Source organism: Aquarana catesbeiana, linkage group LG10, assembly GCF_042186555.1.
Source record: "Aquarana catesbeiana isolate 2022-GZ linkage group LG10, ASM4218655v1, whole genome shotgun sequence".
Taxonomy (NCBI): Eukaryota; Metazoa; Chordata; class Amphibia; order Anura; family Ranidae; genus Aquarana; species Aquarana catesbeiana.
In genome coordinates this window covers 161,726,721-161,748,309 of record NC_133333.1, presented here as the reverse complement: position 1 = coordinate 161,748,309, position 21,589 = coordinate 161,726,721, and the positions used below count along the sequence as shown (strand labels likewise).

The window sequence follows — 21,589 nt, the reverse complement described above, 5'->3', positions numbered from 1 at the left end:
TATAGGTAAAGTTGATCCAGGTAAAATCCGATTGCCTCTCGGGGGTCAGGAAAGAATTTTTTCCCCGGCTGTAGCAAATTGGATCATGTTTGTTGGGGTTTTCCGCCTTCCTCTGGATCAACTGTGGGTGAAGGATTGTGTACATGGGATTGTTTGATATTATTTTTTATTTATTTATTTATTTATTTATTTTTATGGTTGAACTGGATGGAATTGTGTCTTTTTTTCAACCTGACTGACTATGTAACTATGGCTATGTATTATTGGAAGCTAATTACCTGAATTACCTGAATTTGGCTTATTATCATCCTTCACTGTAACACCCTGTGCAGCAGATCTGGGGATGTGGAGGTGACCTAGTTGTAATACTTAATTGCAGTACAGAAAAATCAGGTCATCAACGTGGCTCTGTTGTCTGGTGGGCTGTGTAAATTTAGAAATTGAATGGACAGAACTACAAATGCTTTGCCCTGATGAAGGGACAAGACTTAGGCAAGAGCCTCTACTACTCACTGGAACAAAGTTTAAACTTACGTAAAAGTCAAAATTCCATTTACATCTTAAGATCCAAAGAACTTTCACAGGGCCACAAGAGTTGACACAGGTACTTGAAGGGACCAAAAGGACCTTGTACTGCTGTACTCTTGCATCCCTAGAAACCTTATATTGACTCTCCCAACCTTTGCACAAAAAAAAAAAAAAAAAAAAAAAAGAAAAGTTGAACACAGGATCTGTAATTTGAAGAACACAGCCAATGCATAATTTGGTGCAATATTTGCTAGGACCAGTGTTTGAAGCTAATTACAGTCAGGCCTATGCACCAAACTGGAGATAGGGTTTGATATTAGAGAATAATAACCTATCTGCCAAGAACCCACCTTAAGCTTAGCATATGCACCTTATCAAAATGAGAGCTATAAATGCAGTGTCTGGTAAACACTGGGCTAACACAGGATAGGACTGCTGGTAGAAAGGCTGTTTCTGCAGAAATCAAGAAGTATGTTCTCTTTAATCCTATGTGCAAAGGCTGGTGGGGGGGGGGGGGGGGGGGGCACTTTTCTTTTAAAGCATATATGAAAACAAAATAAAACTTTAGTACAGCTCTAGTATACATGCAGATTTCCCCATCTGTTAAACACAAATGACCGTTGAATGATGTGCCAGAAATATAGTGTGCTCCTACCATCTCCTTAGACACATAATGTAGAAAGAAGTACAAAAACCATTAAAGAATAAGTACAGTAATCTGAAGGAAGCAGTCTACATAATTCAGGACATTATTTACTTGGACCAGTGCTTGGCTCTCTGATTACATTTAGCCCACAATCTGCAAACACCCCAACTTTAGTTAGATGTATATGCCTGACCTCAATCTGGAATACATGCACTTTTCCCCATGTGTTATCCCTACAAATACACTGCAAACACAGAAAATATCTGTTGATTTTCCAGAAATATAGTATGCTCCTGCACTCCTTTTTGACATGACAGCACAGATTTGAATCCTTAGGTATGTGGTGTCAGCCCTGCCTACTATAGTTCTGATGATACAAAAGAACACAGATCTCTCCTTATTTCCTCTCCCCTCCTCATCTTCATAACAGGTAGAGAGCACAGGAAGTTACCAGTTCACAATATTTCTGGCAAAATCAACAGGTACTTTCTGCACTTATCAAACAGATATAACAAAACACTTTCAATGGTATATTTAGAAGACCAAAAAACAGCAAATTATAGAAGTTTATTGTTAGAGTTTACATATATTTAATTTCTTATAGCAATTAAGCATATTGTAACCACATGCCGACCAGCCGCCGTCTATATACTGCGGCAGGTTGGCTCTCCTGGGCGAATCGCCGTTGATGTACATCGGCCGCTTTAAGAGTGATAGGAGGCATGCGCCTGCCGCTGGAAGCCGATGCGCGTGGCCGGCGGCCGCAATGTCCGATGGCCACCCGCGACCGCTCCATAGAGAGTCAGAACAGGGATGTGTGTGTGTAAACACACACACATCCCCGTTCTGACAGGGGAGTGGAGAGAGATCTTCTGTTCCTAGTGATCAGGAACAGTGATCTCTCTCCTCCTCCAGTCAGTACACTACCCCCACCAGTTAGAAACACCCCCCTAGGAAACACTCAACCCCTTTTTTACCAAAAATATGTAGAATACATATTGGCCTAAACTCATGAAGAAAGCTTTTTTTACATTTTTTTGGGGATATTTATTATAGCCAAAAGTAAAAAAATATTGTTTTTTTTTTTAAATTTCGCTCCTTTTGTGTTTATAGCGCAAGAAATAAAATACCACCAAAAGAAAGCTCTATTTGTTGGAAAAAAAGGATGTCAATTTTGCTTGGGTACAACGTCGCACGACCGCACAATTGTCAGTTAAAACGACACAGTGCCGTATCGCAAAAAATGACCTGGCCATTAAGGGGGCAAATCCTTCCGGTCCTTAAGTGGTTAATGTTTCAATTTTTTTAACAACCATTTAGTGTAATTTAGCAGTACCTGTCGAAAGGGGTTTGCAACTTCCTGGTTACACGTAATGTAATACTCTAAAATATCTAGGATAAAAAAGAAAAAAAAGAAAGTTTAGGCACTGTAAATCAGCAAAAAGTTTGACAGAAACATCACTGATCACAAGGCACACATTTTATTTAATCAAACAAACAAAACTAAAGTGTATGTAAAAGCAAACTTATTATTTATATTTTTTTATTACCCAATATGGTCCCATTTTAAGGTTACACCTGTCTAAAATGAGAAATCCCTTCACTGTCATTTTCTTTCAGGTCAGCAAAAAAAGGCAAATCGCCCCTGCAGGACACAGTAAACAATAACCAAGCAGGGTTTTTACCTTTAAAAAAAAGTATTTTGGAATGATTTTTAAGGCAAATAACATACATAGATACTAAAGCCAATAATTGTATACTACAAGTTGGGAAACCATTAGACATAGAGATTATAGTTGTCAGATGCCACTGGCTGGTAAAGTGAACGTATAGCCAAAACTTTTTTATTTTTGAATAGAGTAGGGAATGATTAAAATCTACGTGCAACCTCAATAAAAAACTGAAAAATCAGCACAAGGGTGCACTTATGCCGTGTACACATGGCCGGACTTTTCGACCAAACTTGTCCGATGGAACGAATCCATCGGACAATTCGACCGTGTGTGGGCTTCACCTGCAGTGGACCTTTTCTGTCGAAAATGTGACGGACTTTAGATTTAGAACATGTTTCAAATCTTTCCGACGGACTTGAGTCTGGTAGAAAAATCAGTTCGTCTGTTTGCTAGTCCGACGGCTGAAAACCGATGCTAGGGCAGCTATTGGCTACTGGCTATGAACTTCCTTATTCTAGTCCGGTCATATGTCATCACGGTCTAATCTGTCGGACTTTGGTGTGAGTGTGTGTAGACAAGTCTGATTCAACGGAAGTCCATCGGAAAGTCCATCGAAATTCAGTCGAAAAGTCAGACGTGATTCAGTCCATTGAAAGTCCGGTCGTGTGTACACAGCATTAGAGTTAGTAGGATGTGTCTCTTACGCTGATGGCTCTTCTTTTAGTTGAAATCCTTCTTCATTCATGCCCAACCACCCCTGCCACTGTAATCTTCTAGTGCAGCATTGGTTAACAGAACTAAGGGGCTGTCACACACTAACTTCTAGAGAGATGGACTATGTCCACCCACTCCACCCAGCTCCTCCATTCATAGAAGCTGTACTAGAGTTTCTATAAATGAAATTCGATCTATGAATCAACATATCAACCATCCGCCTGTCCTCCGTTCTTAGATCCTGTTTTATTCACAGAAGCTGTAGCACGGCTTCTACGAATGGGACACGTGGGTGGAAACGGGAGGCATAGTCAATCTTCTTGATGAAAATTCAGAATTTCCCATTACTTTCTGCCTCAGTAACAGAGGTCACAGGGACATAGACACCAATAAAAATCCATTCTGCACTACAGTGCATCCAGAAAGTATTCACAGCGCTTAACTTTTACCATATTTTGTTGTTACACTCTAATTCCAAAGTGGATTAAATTCCTTATAATTCTATAAACAATACCCCATAATGACAACATGAAAGAAGTTTGTTTGAAATCTTTGCCAATTTATATAAAACAAAAAACGAAAAAAATCCCATGTACCTAAGTATTCATAGCCTTTGCTCAATACTTTGCTGAAGCACCTTTGACACCAATTACAGCCGAAAAGTCTTTTTGTATGATGTTACAAGCTTGGCCACCTATTTTTGGGCAGTTTCCCCCATTCTTCTTTGCAGGACCTCTCAAGCTCCATCAGGTTGGATAGGGAGCGTCAGTGCACAGCCATTTTCAGATCTCTCCAGAAATGTTCAATCAGGTTCAAGTCTGAGCTCTGGCTGGGCCACTCAAGGACATTCACAAAGTTGTCCATAGCTACTCATTTGTTATCTTGGCTGTGTGCTCAGGGTCGTTGTCCTCTTAGAAGATGAACCTTTGTCCCAGTCTGAGGCCCAGAGCGCTCTAGAACAGGTTTTCATTAAGGATGTCTCTGTACATTGCTGCATTCATCTTTCCCTCGATCCTGACTAGTCTCCCAGTTCCTGCCCCTGAAAAACATCCCCACAGCATGATGCTGCCACCACGATGCTTCACTCTAGGGATGGTATTAGCCAGGTGATGAGCGGTGCCTGGTTTCCACCAGACACTTGCCATTCAGACCAAAGAGTTCATTCTTTGTTTCATCAGATCAGAGAATTTTGTTTCTCATGGTCTGAGTGACCTTCAGGTGCCTTTTGGCAAACTTAGGAAGGCTGTCATGTGCCTTCTACTGAGGAGTGGCTTCCGTCTGGCCACTCTACCATATAGGCCTGATTGGTGGAGTGCTGCAGAGATGGTTGTTCTTTTGGAAGGTTCTCCTCTCTCCACAGAGAAATGCTGGGGCTCTGTCAGAGTGACCATGGGGTTCTTGGTCACCTCCCTGACTAAGGCCCTTCTCCCCTGATTGCTCAGTTTGGCTGGGAGGCTCCCTCTGGGAAGAGTCATGGTGGTTCCAAACTTCTTCCATTTACAGATGATGGAGGCCACTGTGCTCATTGGGACCTTCAATGCTGCAGAAATTTTTCTGTAACCTTCCCCAGATCTTCTTGATACAATCCTGTTTCGGGGGGCACAGACAATTACAATAAGCATTTGGCTTTTTATACTAGTTACTTCCATGGGATACTATGCGATTTTAGATGCGTGCATGTATATATATGAATTCCTCTTTTTTGTATGCCATCGCCTTGTAGATTATTAGAAATACTCAGGTTCAACCATGTATCACATGTTTATGAGACATGCTTTGTTTATATGCCAATTAAACAATTTTACAATTTCTCTTACCACATGTCTTGTGCCTCACTCACCTTTCTTATTTCTGATGCACCTCATTTAAAGTCCCAGAGCCCCCTTGCTTTCTACAGACACATCCTTGGACTTCATGGCTTGGTTTGTGCTCTGACATGCACTGTTAACTGTGGAACCTTATATAGACAGGTGTGTGCCTTTCCAAATCATGTCCAATCAACTGAATTTACCACAGGTGGACTCCAATCAAGTTGTTGAACCATCTCAAGGATGATCAGTGGAAACAAGATGCACAATTTGGAGTGTCATGGCAAAGGCTGTAAATACTTATGTACATGTGATTTTTTTTTCATTTTTTATTTTAAATAAATTTGCAAAGATTTCAAACAAACTTCTTTCACGTTGTAATTATGGGGTATTGTTTGTAGAATTATGGGGAAAATAATGAATTTATTCCATTTTGGAATAAGGCTGTAACATAACAAAATGTGAAAAAAGTGAAGCACTGTGAATAATTTCTGGATGCACTGTATATCTGTACACCCAACAATGGAGTACTTAACTTATGTTTACACTGTGTTGTAGCTATAACCAGCACACTAACTATGTACCTCAAAAATTTATTGAGGTTAAAATACAAAAACAAAAATGTATTGAGGTTAAAATACAAGACTGGTCACCAAAAAAATAAGAAATCACATAGCATTGCCCACATTTTGGGACCACAGAGAACCCTTTTCTCATGAAAATACGGATACAGTCATAACTCACCTTCACATGAGAAAGGGGTCCTCTGTGGCCTTGGAATGTGGTGGATGCTTTGACTTCTTATAATGTTGTGACTCTTTTTGTAATTTTACCTCTAACTTTTTAAGCTTCATGGGTACTGCGCTGGCTTTTTCTTTAATTGAGCATTAAAAATGACAAAGGATCAAAGCCCATTAAAAAACAAAATAAGGACGTTTTAGCTATACATAAACTTTGAGGCCAGACTGAACGTAATTAGGAAACTGTACTTTAATTCTGATTGCTAGCTCTTTAATGGGGTTGTGCCAGCATTAGTTTTTAGTGATTAATGTTTTAATAAATGTAATAAATATCTATACTGAATGCAGTTACCATGGGAATGAGTATAAGTATGGGCCTGTCATAGCCACATGGCAATAGTATGTTCTTCTCTAAATTGATTTGTTAATTTGTGCCAGCTGACTCCAGATTACATTGTGGAACTGAGCAACCTTCTCTAGGGTTTGACATATGTGAACACATTACACATGAGCAGCCACAATTGTCCTTACAGTATCTGGCTTATTGTTGCTGATTACTGTAGGTTTGTATGCAGATTTTCCATAGTGGATTTTCTGGCTCCGCTTTGAACATGCATAGATCTACTTAAAGTTAATCTAAACAATATCCTTATTTTTCCTAAATAAGCCATACACATCTACTACTTAATGGATCTGTAATCTATTTTCACTAAATTGTACCTTACTGTATTTTTTTTGCCTTCTTGTAACATCCTCCGTGAACTCCTGAACCCCTCCTTGGTGAGGTCATTTCCGGCGCATCACTTCAAGTACGAGTGGCTCCAGCCCTGGGACTGGTGTCACAGCCACTAAAGGAGTCCTATACAAGATCTGCATGCATACCATTTGGATTCGCCCACAGCACTTACCACCCTGGTCTGCTGCACCTTAACCATCACTGCCAACATATACCAAGGAACAACATATAAGCAATTAAGCTTTGAAACGCACTTGGTTTTGATAGTATTCATATTGTGGAGTGTTAATTGCAACATAGCACCTGTGTACAGGTGCAGTGCAGTTACCTGCTGGCATTTATGGATTACACAGTATTTTGGAAATAAGTATACTGTATATATAATATTTTAGAAAAAAAAGCATCTTGTGGATTTTATAAACTTGAACGGGTCCTATAATTATATGCAGTGGGTATAGAAAAGAATCCCCCCCTTGCATATTTTGTTGCTTTGCAGCCTGAAATGAAGACAGACATAGTTTTTGTTTTATGCAGCTGTATTTACTTAGTCCAACCTATAACATCAAGTGAAAGATATAACACCAACATGTCAGAAAAAAACAGAATCACTGAGTTGGAAAAAGGATCACCCCTTTATGTCAGTATTTTGTTGAACCACCTTTTGCTTTAATTACAGCCTTTAGTCTGTAGGTATATGTCTGTACTAACTTTGCACATCTAGACTTTGCAATATTTGCCCATAGTTCTTTGCAGAACTGCTCAAGTTGAGGTAAATTTGATGGTGACCATTTGTGAGCTGCAGTCTTTAAGTCATTCCATAGATTTTCAATGAGGTGTGAGTGCTTCAGTCCCTGCTGCAGAGAAACACCCCCATAACAGGATATTACCACCTCCATGCTTTAGTGTAGGAATTTGGTTATTTGAATGGTGAGCTGTATTGGAATTCTGCCAGACATATCATTTAGTTTTGAGGCCAAATAATTCAATTTTAGGCTCATCTGCTCATAACACCTTTTTCCATGTGGCCTCAGGATCTTCAAGGTGCGTTTTGGCAAAGTTCAGTCGTGACTACATGTGGCTTTTCTTGAGGAGTGGCTTTTTTTCTTGCAACCCTCCCATACAAGCCACGTTTGTGAAGAAATTGTAATATTGTTGTCACATGCACACAATGACCTCTTGAACTCTTTGTCATAAATTCCTACAACGGCTTCAGAGGTGTTGTAGGCCTCTCGGTAGCCTCTCTGACCAGTTTCCTCCTGGTTCTTTCATCCAATTTGGAGCGATGTCTTGATCGAGAGAGGGTCTGTGTTGTACCAAATACCTTTGAAATAGCCTTTGAATTTTTTTTTGTAACCATATCCTGACTTGTGCATGTCCACAACCTTATCCCAGAGATCTTTTGACAGTGCCTTGCCACCCATAGTTGATTGTTTACTTTAGTTGCACTACCAGGGACTGGACTGAAATGCTCCAGGAAAGCTCTTTTCATGATGAGCTAATCAAAATGACCACATCTGGTCACAGTTTAAATGGCATTGTGTGCCATTGAGAACGTGATTAGGTATACCCGATTGAGTTTCCAAGTCATTTATAGGAATGGGGGTGATCCTTTTTCCAACTCAGTGATTCCGTTCTTGACTTTTTTTTTCCCTGATATGTTGGTGTCATATCTTTCACTTAGATGTTATCAGTTGCACTAAATACAGATGGATAAAACAAAAACTGTGCCTGTGTTCAGGCTGCAATGCAACAAAATGTGTTTTTTTTAAAGGGGGTGATTCTTTTTTATACTCACTGTATTGGATGATCTAGGAGGCTTCTGAGCACTTCTAAATTAGTGAACTGGACTATGGTTTTTGCACTGCTCTATGCACACTGCATATCACATAGTTTATAGTCCCTAGTCCAGTTTGAAAGTGAGCATTTGAGGGTGGCTACGCTCTTACTTACAGTGTGACCATAAAGAATTAACATAGGTACCTTCTAATAAGAAGTCAGGTAACAGCAGGAGCAATAGGAGGAATAGTATATATGTATCCATAATATAGTATATATATATATATATATATATATATATATATATATATATATATATATATATATATATACACACACAGAATTTAGTGTTACTTTTATATCTATCTCTGTGAGTATATTTTTTAGTTTTAAAATTGTAATCAATTTGTTGTCAGAAGAGAATATGTTGACAAGTATAGGTTTCCTAAATGCATAATGTAACATCTTTATAAAAAAAAAAAAATCCTACCTGGACTGATGTTTGTGATCACCTGAGTCTGATTCATCATATACTCATCTGGATCCAAACAGAAATCACTTAATCCCTGTAGAGATTATATAACAATATAAAATAAAACATTAAAGAGCAACTATAGGCACCATGTCAGATTACTTAGTAAACTGGTACCACCATCCAAGAAATACTATAATTATGCAAAGACAGAAAGCTTACTTAATGCACCTCTATCAGAATGATTATGTCCATGGCACACTTAACTGGTGTATAGGATCATTCAGAAAAAATACCGGCAGACATTGAACTTGGCATGCCAGAAAAAATTTAATGTAGATGTAGCACCCTGATGTTTAGGCAAAAATGTATTTTCCAGTCAATAGTTGCCTTGGCTAATTTGTTAGATGATCAATTGATTCCTCTCTAAAATCTGGACTTGTTACACCTTTTCTGTTCTGTCACCAGGTGGCACTATGCTGGTGACATTAGATAAGACAAGGGCTTTGCAAGCTCATACATGAATGGATGAGGTGTCTCAGCCAATAACAGGGATTTTCTTTGGTCCCTAGGCCTGCTGGGAGAGCCTATTTATTTGGGTGGAGTCAGGTGATCGGGGTTCTGTGCCACCTGGATGGCTGTCTGGGTGGATGTGTGTTCCGTTGCCCCGGGCTGCTAGGCCGGAAGCCTGAGGCCTATCCCGGAGACATATGGCTGCTAGGCTGCCTGAGGGCCTTTCCAGGAGCAGGAGAGCAGCATTGGGTTGGGATTGCTGGCTTCTAGTCTAACCAGAAGTAGCGGTTCAGCCTAATGGGAAACCAGCTGTGGTCGGAAGTAGAAGGGGAAGCTGTCGCCACTAAGGGACCATCTACTTTGTTACCGGAGACCACTGCGAGTAAGCTGAAGCCAGTACCAGAGCAGTCTTCTCATCATCCGGGGACAGTGAAGAAGTGGGAAAACTTCAGCAAGTGCCAAGCCAGGGACCCTGCGGGACAGCAGAGGTGACACTTGTGGAGCATCAGCAAGTGCCAAGCCAGGAACCTAGCGGGTCAGCAGAGGTGACGTTTGAAGAGTATCTGTGAGTTTCAAGCCAGGGACCCAGCAGGGAAGCGGGGGGTGACGCTTGAGGAAGATACTGAGTGCTATAAGTGGAAGAGCTCAGGGCATTCAGTGGAGATTGGGCCTGAAGTCTAGTGAAAGACTGTGAGTTCGTTAAGCGAACGTCCACAGTGAACAACTGTGGAGGAGGCAGAGAACTGTTTGTGTTGCCAATAGTTGAATACAACTACCGTTATTAACTTCTACAAGATTGTTGCCATAGAAGACAGCGGTCCTACTTATACAGAAGTGTTATCCGGCTGGAGGCCTTCACCTGTATAGCTGTCTACCTATAGTCTTGGAGTCTGACAATTGTCAATGCATCTACTTAAGGGTGTCCTGGCCCTAACCCTCTCTCCCACAGTTCTGTTCAAGAGACAATAAATCTCTTTGCATTCAAAAAGTGTCTGGCGCCCACCATTTCATCTTGCAGTACACACACCATTTGTAACCCACTCTACACAGAAGAATATCAGCTCTAACTCTCTAACTCTGGAGGTCACCATTAGGCCTCTAGGGGCCCGGGGTCTTGCTACATAAGGAAAAAACTAAAGCCACTCAGCAAGTACAGTATGTAAAGTTCTAACTGATATTAAAGTGCATTACACAAATTGAACTCAGAGTCCCCAGACTTAAAAACAAAGCAGAAAACCATCCCCGCAGCAATAAAATAATGATAATCTTTTTCATTATCTAATCTAATCCTAGCACTTTAATTAGGGACTGGACGAATTTCGATCCATGTATGGGCAGGCTGATTGTAACCAAGTGGATCCATCGATTGACTTATTGACTTGGGTACAACCAGCCTGTTGGATTTTTCTTCATGTGATTACTGTCAGTGGCTATAGCCTCTAACAGTAATCACTGTATTCTGTCAACCCGGAAGACTCCCCGTGCCCCCCCCCCCCCCCCCCGACAGCAGAATACAATAGCACTGCAGGAGGCATTCTCCCAGAAAACACTGAATGTGTTGATAGGGGAATCAAATGAGTTTCATTCACTTCCCCTGTGGTGAAAGTAAAGAAAATCAAGTAATATATGGGCTGCTTAACTGGACAGCAAGGCCCAGGACTGGCACTAGTCATTCCTTTCAGGTGCCTAAATAGGTTGATTCAGTATTCAGGGGTCACTATAGCACTGCATATTTTTTATAATTCTTTGTAGAAATACTATTTTGATCACACATTTTTTAGCTCAACATTTTTTAGTTTTGATCCCTAGAGGTGTAAGAAGTGATTTAACCTACACGCATCCAACCAAATCTAAAATCTTTACTTGTTCCACACATGGGTCTTGTTTGCAAAGTCATGCAAATATTTTCTCAGATTGTTATTATAGCATGCAAAGCAAAGTGAGAGAGAAAATAGAGCTGATTAGGCCATCTCTGCTTCCATCGTAATGTGATCTTTGCATGACGGTGAACATTTCATCCTGCTGTTTTCCCAGTAGACTGAGCAGATGAACATTTCACTCTACATTGACTGAACCCCCCTCTCTTATTCTACTATTCCCATAATAGTAATGAACTTGAACTTCAGACCCACAGAGAGTTAAATGTGGCTCAGGGAGGAGGAAAAGGTGTCTGTGAATTGGGCAACGTGATTCAGGTTCAGTATAACTGCATAAATACCTCATTTTGGAGGTTAATTAAAACTGACAGAAGCGACAGAGGGTGAGGGGTGGGAGAAACCACTGACCCAGCACATAAAATAGACCAATTAAATTATCTCGCTTCATGGAGCTTGATGGGCATACAAGCAGGACAAAGAATAGAACAGAGGCGGGAGGACCCCCCCCAGCAGAGAGCAAATGAAAGGCACAGCACAGTTGCTGACAACTGATTCATAAAAAAATTGAGGGCTAGACCTATATTTCCATTTTGGGAAAACTGCAGGAGGCTGTCTGCAAGAGGAAACTTTCCTGAATTCTGGAAGTGCAAATTGTCAATGGCATATTGCAAGGCTCAGGCATGTGAGAAGTCTTCTGGTGTGAACCTTTAAAGGGCCAGTACATATGAGGAACATCAACTCTCCAGAGATTGCAATCAAATAAAAACATTATGCTGTGCAAAAATAAGAACAAATGTTTTAGAACCTTGCAGATTCCCTTTCATCTTGGTTTACAAACAGTAAAGTACTGTGCCATCCCTCCACTGTAACTCACTCTGTAAGCTACAAAGTACTCTGCCTCCAAGCTTCCCTCCACCTTTCTGATTGTGAATTCCAAGTATGGTATATTTTAAAGTTACATTGGTACAGCTTGGACCAAAGTATCTATTTACATACCATACCTGGCCAATGCCCCTGGAAGCTGGGAATTATTGAAATAGACATGACTACTCCAGTAATCTACACTTGCTTCCAGGTCCCCGCTCAGCAGCCGCTCTGAATGAATGCAAAGAGTTCTCTGATTGGATGAGGTGGAGAGGCAGGGAGGTGACATAATGAACTTCACCTTGTCCAATCAGAGAACACTTTGCATTCATTTGGGAAAAATGCAAAGCATTCTTCAAATAGCACCTGTGCCAAGTGGAAGACCTCCTGTGTTCACAGTGCATCAGGCCAACCACTCAGCACAGGACCATAAAGCAACTAGAGATCACAGAAGTAGTGGTGTCTACTTTAGTGATTTCCAGTTTCCAAGTGTATTGTACAGGTATTGTATATACAGAGTTACATTGGTACAAGCTGGACCAATGTAACTGTAAAAATGTACCACGCCTGGAATTCACCTTTAAATTATCTGCAATTATAGTATATATAGTGGGTTTGTATAAATGTTCTTGTATTTATTTTAGGTATAAAAAATGCAATTAATGAATCAGGTAAAAAGGAAATATTGCATATGAATATTTTGTATTTTCACTTTTAATTAGCAAGTAGGCTCATGTTCACATGCCTACCTGTTTTAGTCTTATTTTCACTACTGAAAGAAAACTATTGCTTACAGATCTCAGTAACTAAAACTCAAATGTAGACATACCTAAGTACATCAGGCTAAGGCATAGCAGTGACTCATGTCCTGTGATGGACGTGCACTTTTGTTTGGGGGGTATGCTGGACACATTACAAACCATGGTGGCCCTGTGGGACTAGTGAACTTGCTATAGTCTCACTACTATTTACTGACTGCAGTTTGGGCTTTTGCTCACTATCACTACCTATGTATATGTGTTTGGCCAAATATCTATACGATTAGTGCTGTGATCCCGTTGGCTGTGTCTATACCACCACCCCCCTTCTCCCTCTCTATCATTTTTGTCATTTGGGTTTCTCTCTACCCGTTAATATTATCTGAATACTATATATGGTGCTACCTGATGTTTAGTGGGGAGATTATCTTCTGTGGACTTCTTGCCAAGATAGTGAGACCTGTTGTTTCCAACAACCCCTGAATGTGTCCCAATGAAGCTAAACAGCAATGGGGATATTTATTATAGCAAAAAGAAAAAAAAATATTGTGTTTTTTTCAAAATTGTTGCTCTTTTTTGTTTGTTTATAGCACAAAAAAGAAAGACTGCACAGATGATCAAATGCCACCAAAAGAAAGCTTTATTTGTGGGAAAAAATGGACGTCAATTTTGTTTGGCTAAAGTGTCATACGACCGCGCAATTGTCAGTTAAAGCAACACAGTTCCGTATCACAAAAAATGGCCTGGTCATTGAGCAGCCAAATCTACCAGGGCTGAAGTGGTTAATATCCCTCTCTAGTGTATTTTTAAGTATACAGTTTTAATATAAAGTTCTCCCCCCATTAACTGGCTGGTGCGTACTTTGAAAAAAGTCAGCTACAGTGATAAATTAGATGCATCTTATTTGTTATACTATTGATTTCAAATTGTATTTTTTACAGCATTTTGTTAATATCATCTTTGGCAGTTCCTTATAAATATATCCCAGTTATGCTGCCCTGTAGACTTGACAAAGGAGGTAGAACTTCCAGAAATGCATTGTCTACCAACACTCTCCAGCGTTCTTTAACCCAGAAGTGTTTCCCTTCTTTCCTTCAATTCTGAGCCATGAGCACGTTGCTTGTGGTGGTTTCTGCTGGGATGCTTTTTCCATTATCCAGCTAGGATCCAGGACTCACTGCATGGCAGATAAAGCTCCACCTCTGGCCATGGGAAGCTGCCAGTCCCTGCCTCCTTTCAGGCTCAAGATAAGCTAATTTGTACAGTCACACTGTGATTGCAATTACATGTATATATTAAATTGACTTTTATCTCCTAGATTGTAAGCTCTAACGAGCAGGGCCCTCTGATTCCTCCTGTATCGAATTGTATTGTACTTGTACTGTCTGCCCTAATGTTGTTGTAAAGCGCTGCGTAAACTGTCGGCGCTATATAAATCCTGTATAATAATAATAATAATAATATTACTGCATTTAGGTCTCTGTGCCTTGTACTTTATTCTTTTGTTGTTTTTACATGGAAATATGATTTGTTGTAAGCACCAATTCCGGTTTGAATATCAAATAATATTAGTAAGCACTCATTAAGAGCATTTTGTACTCCTCACAATAATCCAAAGTAGCCTGTATTCCAGAAATATTGAGTTGGCAATATCAGCTCCCAAGTTTTACTCCTCCTTCCTCCCAGTGACAAAGCAATATGATTATTCTTGATAGATTAATTGGCCATAGCCAACAAAATGGATGCCCCATGGTATGAAGGCGATAATGTTTTCTGCAACTGCTGTCTTTTTTCTCTGTGAACTTTCTTTCTATGGTATTGGAACACACGTGTCCCCTAATTGTAGTTTGTAGTGCCGCAAGCTGTGGAGGAGAAGACGTTGTTGTATAAGAAATAGTATATACCCGAAATAGGTCACAGGAGTGTTGGGTACAGTGTAGTAGGTAACATACCTGGGTAAAAAAATTGTAACTGACTGTTATGCTGACCCACTATTTTCAGTGATTTCTGAGTCTCTGACAAGGATCAGCTATACAATTGGCAAATGTTAGTTCAAATCTGCGCTCCTTATCTGCAAACCTGTTCTGGGTTAGTAGGACAAAGTAATAGAGCTAAAGAATAACAGAAGGGCAAGAAGCCCAGCTACTTGCAGAAAGAGGCCACTAAAAGTCTCTGTGGTTCTCTCAAGGAAGGTTACCTTTAACTCAGTGGGTTTGGTTTACTAAAGGTAAACAGGTTGTTCACTTAGCAAGGAAAGCTGAACTTTTTAGGGGAATTTGCCCTAGCACTTAGTAAATATGATGAAATTTGACTTTACAAAGAATACCCAATCACCTGCAAGCAAAAGAAAAAAACATTTATGACTGCACATGATTGGATGATGGAAGCCAGTAGAGCTTCACCTCATTCACTAGGCTCTAGAAAAAATCCCTTTGTATAGTGAACAGCCTATTTGCAAATCAACCTTAGTAATTTAGCCATATGATAAAAAGAGGAAATCAAGTAGGGAAGCACCAAACTATAGATGAACCAGGAATTACCTATTATTCTGAGATTGGCACGCAACCAACACTTTTCAAATGACAATTTTTATTTAAAATAACCTTTTTTTTTTTTTTTTAACTTAAAATAAGTTTTAGTTGTAAAATAACTCTCTTTTGGTATTATATTGGATAGTTTACATTTACTGATAAACCCAGTATCAACAGCTTTGTGAACACACTGCCTATGTTTAGTCACAGTTTCAACCCATGCTCTGTGCTTTTCTATGATTTCCTGTAAAGACTCCAAGATATGTGATGCAGGAAATGGCAAATGGCAAGTCACAGCCTCTCTCATTTCTAGCTGCCATCCTAATGCTTAAAATGCCAGAGTTCATGGTAAGCCTCTCTTTCACCCTGCCACCTCAGGCAAGGTTTTCACCCTGCAAGTCACAGTTATAGAAAAATATTACTCTGAAAAATATTTGTTTGACAAGGCCAGTACTGTATATACGTATAATAAATGTTTTTACTGCTAAATTCCCCAAATCTTTGCAGACTAAAAAAAAAACATTTCCTGATGGTGGGTGGTATAAAAGGTGCCAACTCTTATTGTTAGTTACAATCACACAACACTTAAACACTTGGGGTTTTAGGCAATAATAGGTGATATATACAGGTGCATCACAAAAAATTAAAATATCAAAAAGTTAATTTATTTCAGTAATTCGGTTCAAAAAGTGAAACTCATATATTCTATATATTCATTACACACAGAGTGATATATTTCAAGCATTTATTTCTTTTGATGATTTTGATGATTATGGCTTACAGCTAGTGAAAACCCAAAATTCTGTATCTCAGAAAATTATAATATTACATAATACCAATAAAAAAAAGGATTTTTAATACAGAAATGTTGGCTTACTGAAAAGTATGTCCATGTACAGTACAGTATGCACGCAATACTTGGTCAAGGCTTATTTTGTATGAATTATTGCATCAATGCGGCGTAGCATGGAGGCGATCAGCCTGTGGCACTGCTGAGGTGTTATGGAAGCCCAGGTTGCTTTGATAGCGGCCTTCATCTCGTCTGCATTGTTGGGTCTGGTGTCTCTCATCTTTCTCTTGACAATACCCCACTATGGGGTTTAGGTCAGGCGAGTTTGCTGGCCAATCAAGCACAGTGATACCATGATCATGAAACCAGGTAGTGTTACTTTTAGCAGTGTGGGTAGGTGCCAAGTCCTGCTGGAAAATGAAATTGGCATCTCCACAAAGCTGGTTAACAGAGGGAAGCATGAAGTGCTCTAGAACTTCCTGGTAGAGGACTGCTCTGACTTTGGAGCTGATAAAACACAGTGGACCAACACCAGCAGATGACATGGCTCCTCAAATCACCACTGACTGTATAAACTTCACACTGGACCTTATGCAACTTGGATTCTGTGCCTCTCCACTCTTCCTCCAGACTCTGGGACCTTGATTTCCAAATGAAATGCAATATTTACTTCCATCCGAAAAGAGGGCTATGGACCACTGAGTAACAGTCCAGTCTTATTTCTCCTTAGCCCAGGTAAGGCGCTTCTGACAATGTCTCTGGTTCAGGAGTGGTTTGACACAAGGACTGTAACAGTTGTAGCCCATGACCTGGATATGTCTGTGTGGTGACTCTTGAAGCATTGACACCAGCCATAGTCCATGCCTTGTGAATCTTCCCCAAATTCTTGAATGGCCTTTGTTTCACAATCCGCTCAAGACTGCGGTTATCCCTGTTGCTTGCACACCTTCATCTACCACTCCTTTTCCTTCCACTCAACCTTCCATTAATATGCTTGGATACAGCACTCTGTGAAAAGCCAGCTTCTTTAGCAATGACCTTTTGTGACTTACCCTCCTCATGGAGGGTGTCAATGACTGACTTCTAAACAACTCTCAAGTCAGCATTCATGATTGTGTAACCTACTGAACCAGACTGAGAGACCATAAAGGCTCAGGAAACCTTTACAGGTGTTTTGAGTTAATTAGCTGATTAGAGGGGGACACCATGAGTCTACAATATATAACTTTTTCACAATATTCTAATTTTCTGAGATACAGAATTTTGGGTTTTCACTAGCTGTAAACCGTAATCATCAAAATTAAAAGAAAGAAATGCTTGAAATATATCACTCTGTGTGTAATGAATCTATATAATATATGAGTTTCACATTTGAAAATTAATTACTGAAATAAATTAACTTTTTGATGATATTCAAATTTTTGGAGATGCATACACAAATTATACATATTACACATATTAGTATTATTATGGAAAAATAAAATTATGTATATACGATTGTTATTTTTAAAATATCTGGTGCCTTATAAAGCCAAGGTGTTTAGGTGTTGTGAGATTTCCTAATGGTTTAGCACAGGGTATCTTCAGATCTGTACACTTACCACAGCAGTGGCCATCTCAAGTCCCATAGATCCCCAGCTGAGTAACAACACAAAAAAGCTCACCACAGTCATTCTGGAAAAACAGACAGAAAATACAGAAAGTCAACAATGCAGCTTTAATTGCACAGTAAGTAAATGCAATAAAATAAATGCAGACACAATTTTGTACTACCAGATTTCTACGTGTAATAAAAATGAAATCAGTGGTTAAAGCTGAACTCCAACCTCTCTCAGGTCATTATTGGTAACTTTGCCCCTGTTGAGAAGATTTTCCCCTTACTTTCTATTCAGCCTGCACTCATTACCTACATCAGGAACTGAATGAAAGTCCCAGATAAAACAGACAGAAACAAAAGAAACTGTTTTGAGTGCTGTCCCTATAACCTTCCACATTCTGTGAATCCTTGGTTTTGTAGCAGGCAATGCAGAGTAACCAAGGAATAGAAGTGAGGCAGTCCTGTGTCCTGTACGGTGCTCCAAGATATATAATTTACAAGTAAGTTGAAATTCCTCTTATTTTACTTGTGTAATACAGGGCACAGGCTGAGTATTCATAGACCCTGGGACATCCCCAAGCAATGAATGACAGGGGTGGGCAACAACTATTCAAACAGAACTGTGCGAACAACCCCAACAACAACCATGGGTCAACAGACCCAACAACAAGAGTGCCGTTGCAAGATCATTGTGAACAAATCTGTATCTGCAGAAGATTGGATGTTTATTTGGTAAAACCTTGAAAAATATGAACAAAATATCAGGTGGTGACCTTACAGAGCTGGGCTAAAGAGACCTGATGCCAGAAAATACCCACCGATCTGGGGAATGGGCGCATAAAAGCCTAGGAATTTTGTGCTTTAGAGTGTAAATCTTAGAGATCCAGCATGCAATGATTGATTTGGAAGCAGGGTGTCCCTTGCAATGTCCTGAAAGCAGGACAAGTCCATCTTCCTGATAGAAACTGTTGCTTTGAAGTAGACACTAATGGCTCTGGCTACATCCAGGCAATGAAGAGCATTTTCTTTGGGGTGCTTTGGAGCAGGGCACATAGATGGAAAAACGATATCCTCATTGAAGTTGAAGTCTGATACCACCTTGGGAAGGAAAGATGGCCTTGGATGTAGAACTGCCTTGTCATTATGAAGGATCAGGAATAACTCCCTGTAAAAGAGAGGCACCAACTCTGAGACACAACTGACAGTTGTGATGGTAGCCAAAAAGGCCACCTTGTGGGAAAGATCATCTAAGGGATATGCCTGATGGGTTTAAAGGACGATTTCTCTGGGGCAGAGAACCAAGATGAGGTCCCAAGAAAATACAGGGCTCTGTAAGGGAGGCCTGATCCAAGAAACACCTTTTATAAAGATTTGACCAGGGAGAGTGAAACCAGTGTTTTATGAAAGAAAATGGAAAAGGCCAAAATCTGTCTTTTCAGGGTGCTGGTTAAATCCAGATTCTCTGGGATTGACGTGCCTGATTTTACACAAGGCAAATAGGAATTCCCAGGTATGATAATAGTTCTTTATTGAAGTGGCTTTTCCAGCTTTTTGCAAAGTAGAAGCAGGATAAAACAGAGGTTCCTGGGACAGCGGGCCTGGCCTGATGGAGAGAGGCTAGGGGTCATCTCTTGGAAGTCAGGATGTCTGGAGGAGCTCAACTAAGAGGAAGGATTAGAGGAACTGAATTTATTTTCTCTCGAGAAGTGGAGATTAAGGGGGGATTTGATCAACATGTATAAATACATAAGTGGTCCATATAGTGAACTTGGTGTTGAGTTATACACTTTAAGGTCACCACAGAAGAAAAGGGAGCACTCTTTACGTCTGGAGAAAAGGCTTCTTTACAGTAGGAGCTGTGAAAATGCGCAATAGATTCCCTCAAGAGCTAGTTCTGTTCAGCTCAGTAAGCCTGGATTCTTTCCTAAATGTACATAATATAACAGGATACTAATAGTTATTGGTAAAGTTGATCCAGGGAATATCTGATTGCCTCTTGGGGGATCAGGGAGGATTTTTTCCTCTGCTGGAGCAAATTAAATCATGCTTTGCTTTTTTTTTTTGCCTTCCTCTGGATCAACTGTGGTTATAGGATCGTGTATATAGGATTGCACATTTTTTTTCCCTTTTATTGGTTGAACTGGATGGACTTGTGTCTTTTTTCAACCAGACTAACTGTAACTGTATATGTAACTATGTAACTATTTGTCTGTGTACTCTGTTCCATTGGGCCAGTTCAGTCCAATGAGAATCACAGGCTTCTTCTCTTTTTTGCTTAAATTTGTGGAGCAGACAGGGTAGAATAAACACTAGATGGAAGGCATAGATTAGCCTGAACTGATACCAGAGGATTGTCAAGACATCTAATGCCAGTGCTAGAGGATCTTTGGACCTGGCCACAAACAGAGGTAGTTTGTTGTTAAATCCACAAGGTATCCACATCCAAGGCCCCGATTTCTGATATATTCGATGGAAGATGTCGGGGTGAAGGGCCCATTCCCTGTAATCCAGGTGGTGACTGCTGAGGTAATCTGCTTTCCAGTTGTCCATTCCTGGGATCTGGACTACAGAGATTTCTGAACAGCGAGCTTTTGTCCATAAGATGATTTGCATTGCTTCCTTCAAGGCTTCATATTTCCTGGTGCCCCTTTGGTGGTTGATGTAGACCACGGTGGTGGCACTGTGTGGCACTGTGTGTTTGCACTCTGATAGGGTTTACCTTTAGAAGTAGGCCCAGTGTTGCAGAGCCATTTTGATTGCTCTGAGATCCAAGATATTGGTAGATAACCTGAATTCAACTGATGACCATATTCCCTGGACTGTGAGGGACTGCAACAATCCTCTTCAGCCTGAAAGAATGGCATCTGTTGTTATCACTTTCCAGTGATAAGGAAGAAAGGACTTGCCTATTATTATGGCTACGCTGGAGATTCACCAAGCTAGAGAGTTCCTCGCTTGGCTGGATAGGAGCACAGGTAAGTTGAAAGAAAAAGCACGCTTGTTGCTGACAAGATGTTGTGCTGGAGTGGCCTCGCATGTAATAAAGTAAATGGAACAGCTTCCAAGGAGGCTACCATGAGGTCTAGAACTGTCATGGAGAATCTCACTGAGGGGTTTCTCTCCGACCTTAATTCCTGAGCATGAGTTCTGAGAGGGAGATCATTTTCTTCTCTGGTAGGAAAACATTCTCTTGGGATGTACTTGGGTACCAGGATCAGACCCAAGTATTCCAGGTGAAGAAAGGGCTGGATAGAAGATTTTTTGGAAGTTAAACACTCAAACCAATGCTTGGAGCATCTGAATAGTCATGTGGATGCTAGCAGATAGTTGCAAGGGAGATTAGTACTTCAGGGGAAGACAGTCCAGATAACCTGTGATCTGGAGGTCCTGAGTTTCTAGAAGTGCAAGAAGAGGTGCTAAGATCTTTGTGAATGCTTTGGAAGCAGAGGATAGGCCAAAAGGCAGTGCACCAAACTAGAAATGATTGTCTTGGCCTGCAAATCAGAAAACACTGATGAGCGCGTCAAACATTTAGTTTGCATCAGTAGCATCAGTTTGCATCAGTT

The 21,589-nt window shown here is 40.3% G+C and overlaps 1 protein-coding gene across 2 annotated transcripts in view; it reads right to left on the bottom strand.

The window, feature by feature from the left end:
- Positions 1 to 21,589, bottom strand: part of TTYH1 (tweety family member 1) — a 245,107-nt gene that overhangs the window by 23,657 nt on the left and 199,861 nt on the right. For both annotated transcript variants that reach the window (XM_073602865.1, XM_073602866.1), the window contains exons 6-8: positions 18,028 to 18,100; positions 9,112 to 9,187; positions 2,511 to 2,566 (exon numbers count right to left, since the gene is read on the bottom strand). In XM_073602865.1, the coding sequence (XP_073458966.1) occupies positions 2,511 to 2,566; positions 9,112 to 9,187; positions 18,028 to 18,100 (205 nt within the window). The remainder of the gene's footprint in view (positions 1 to 2,510; positions 2,567 to 9,111; positions 9,188 to 18,027; positions 18,101 to 21,589) is intronic.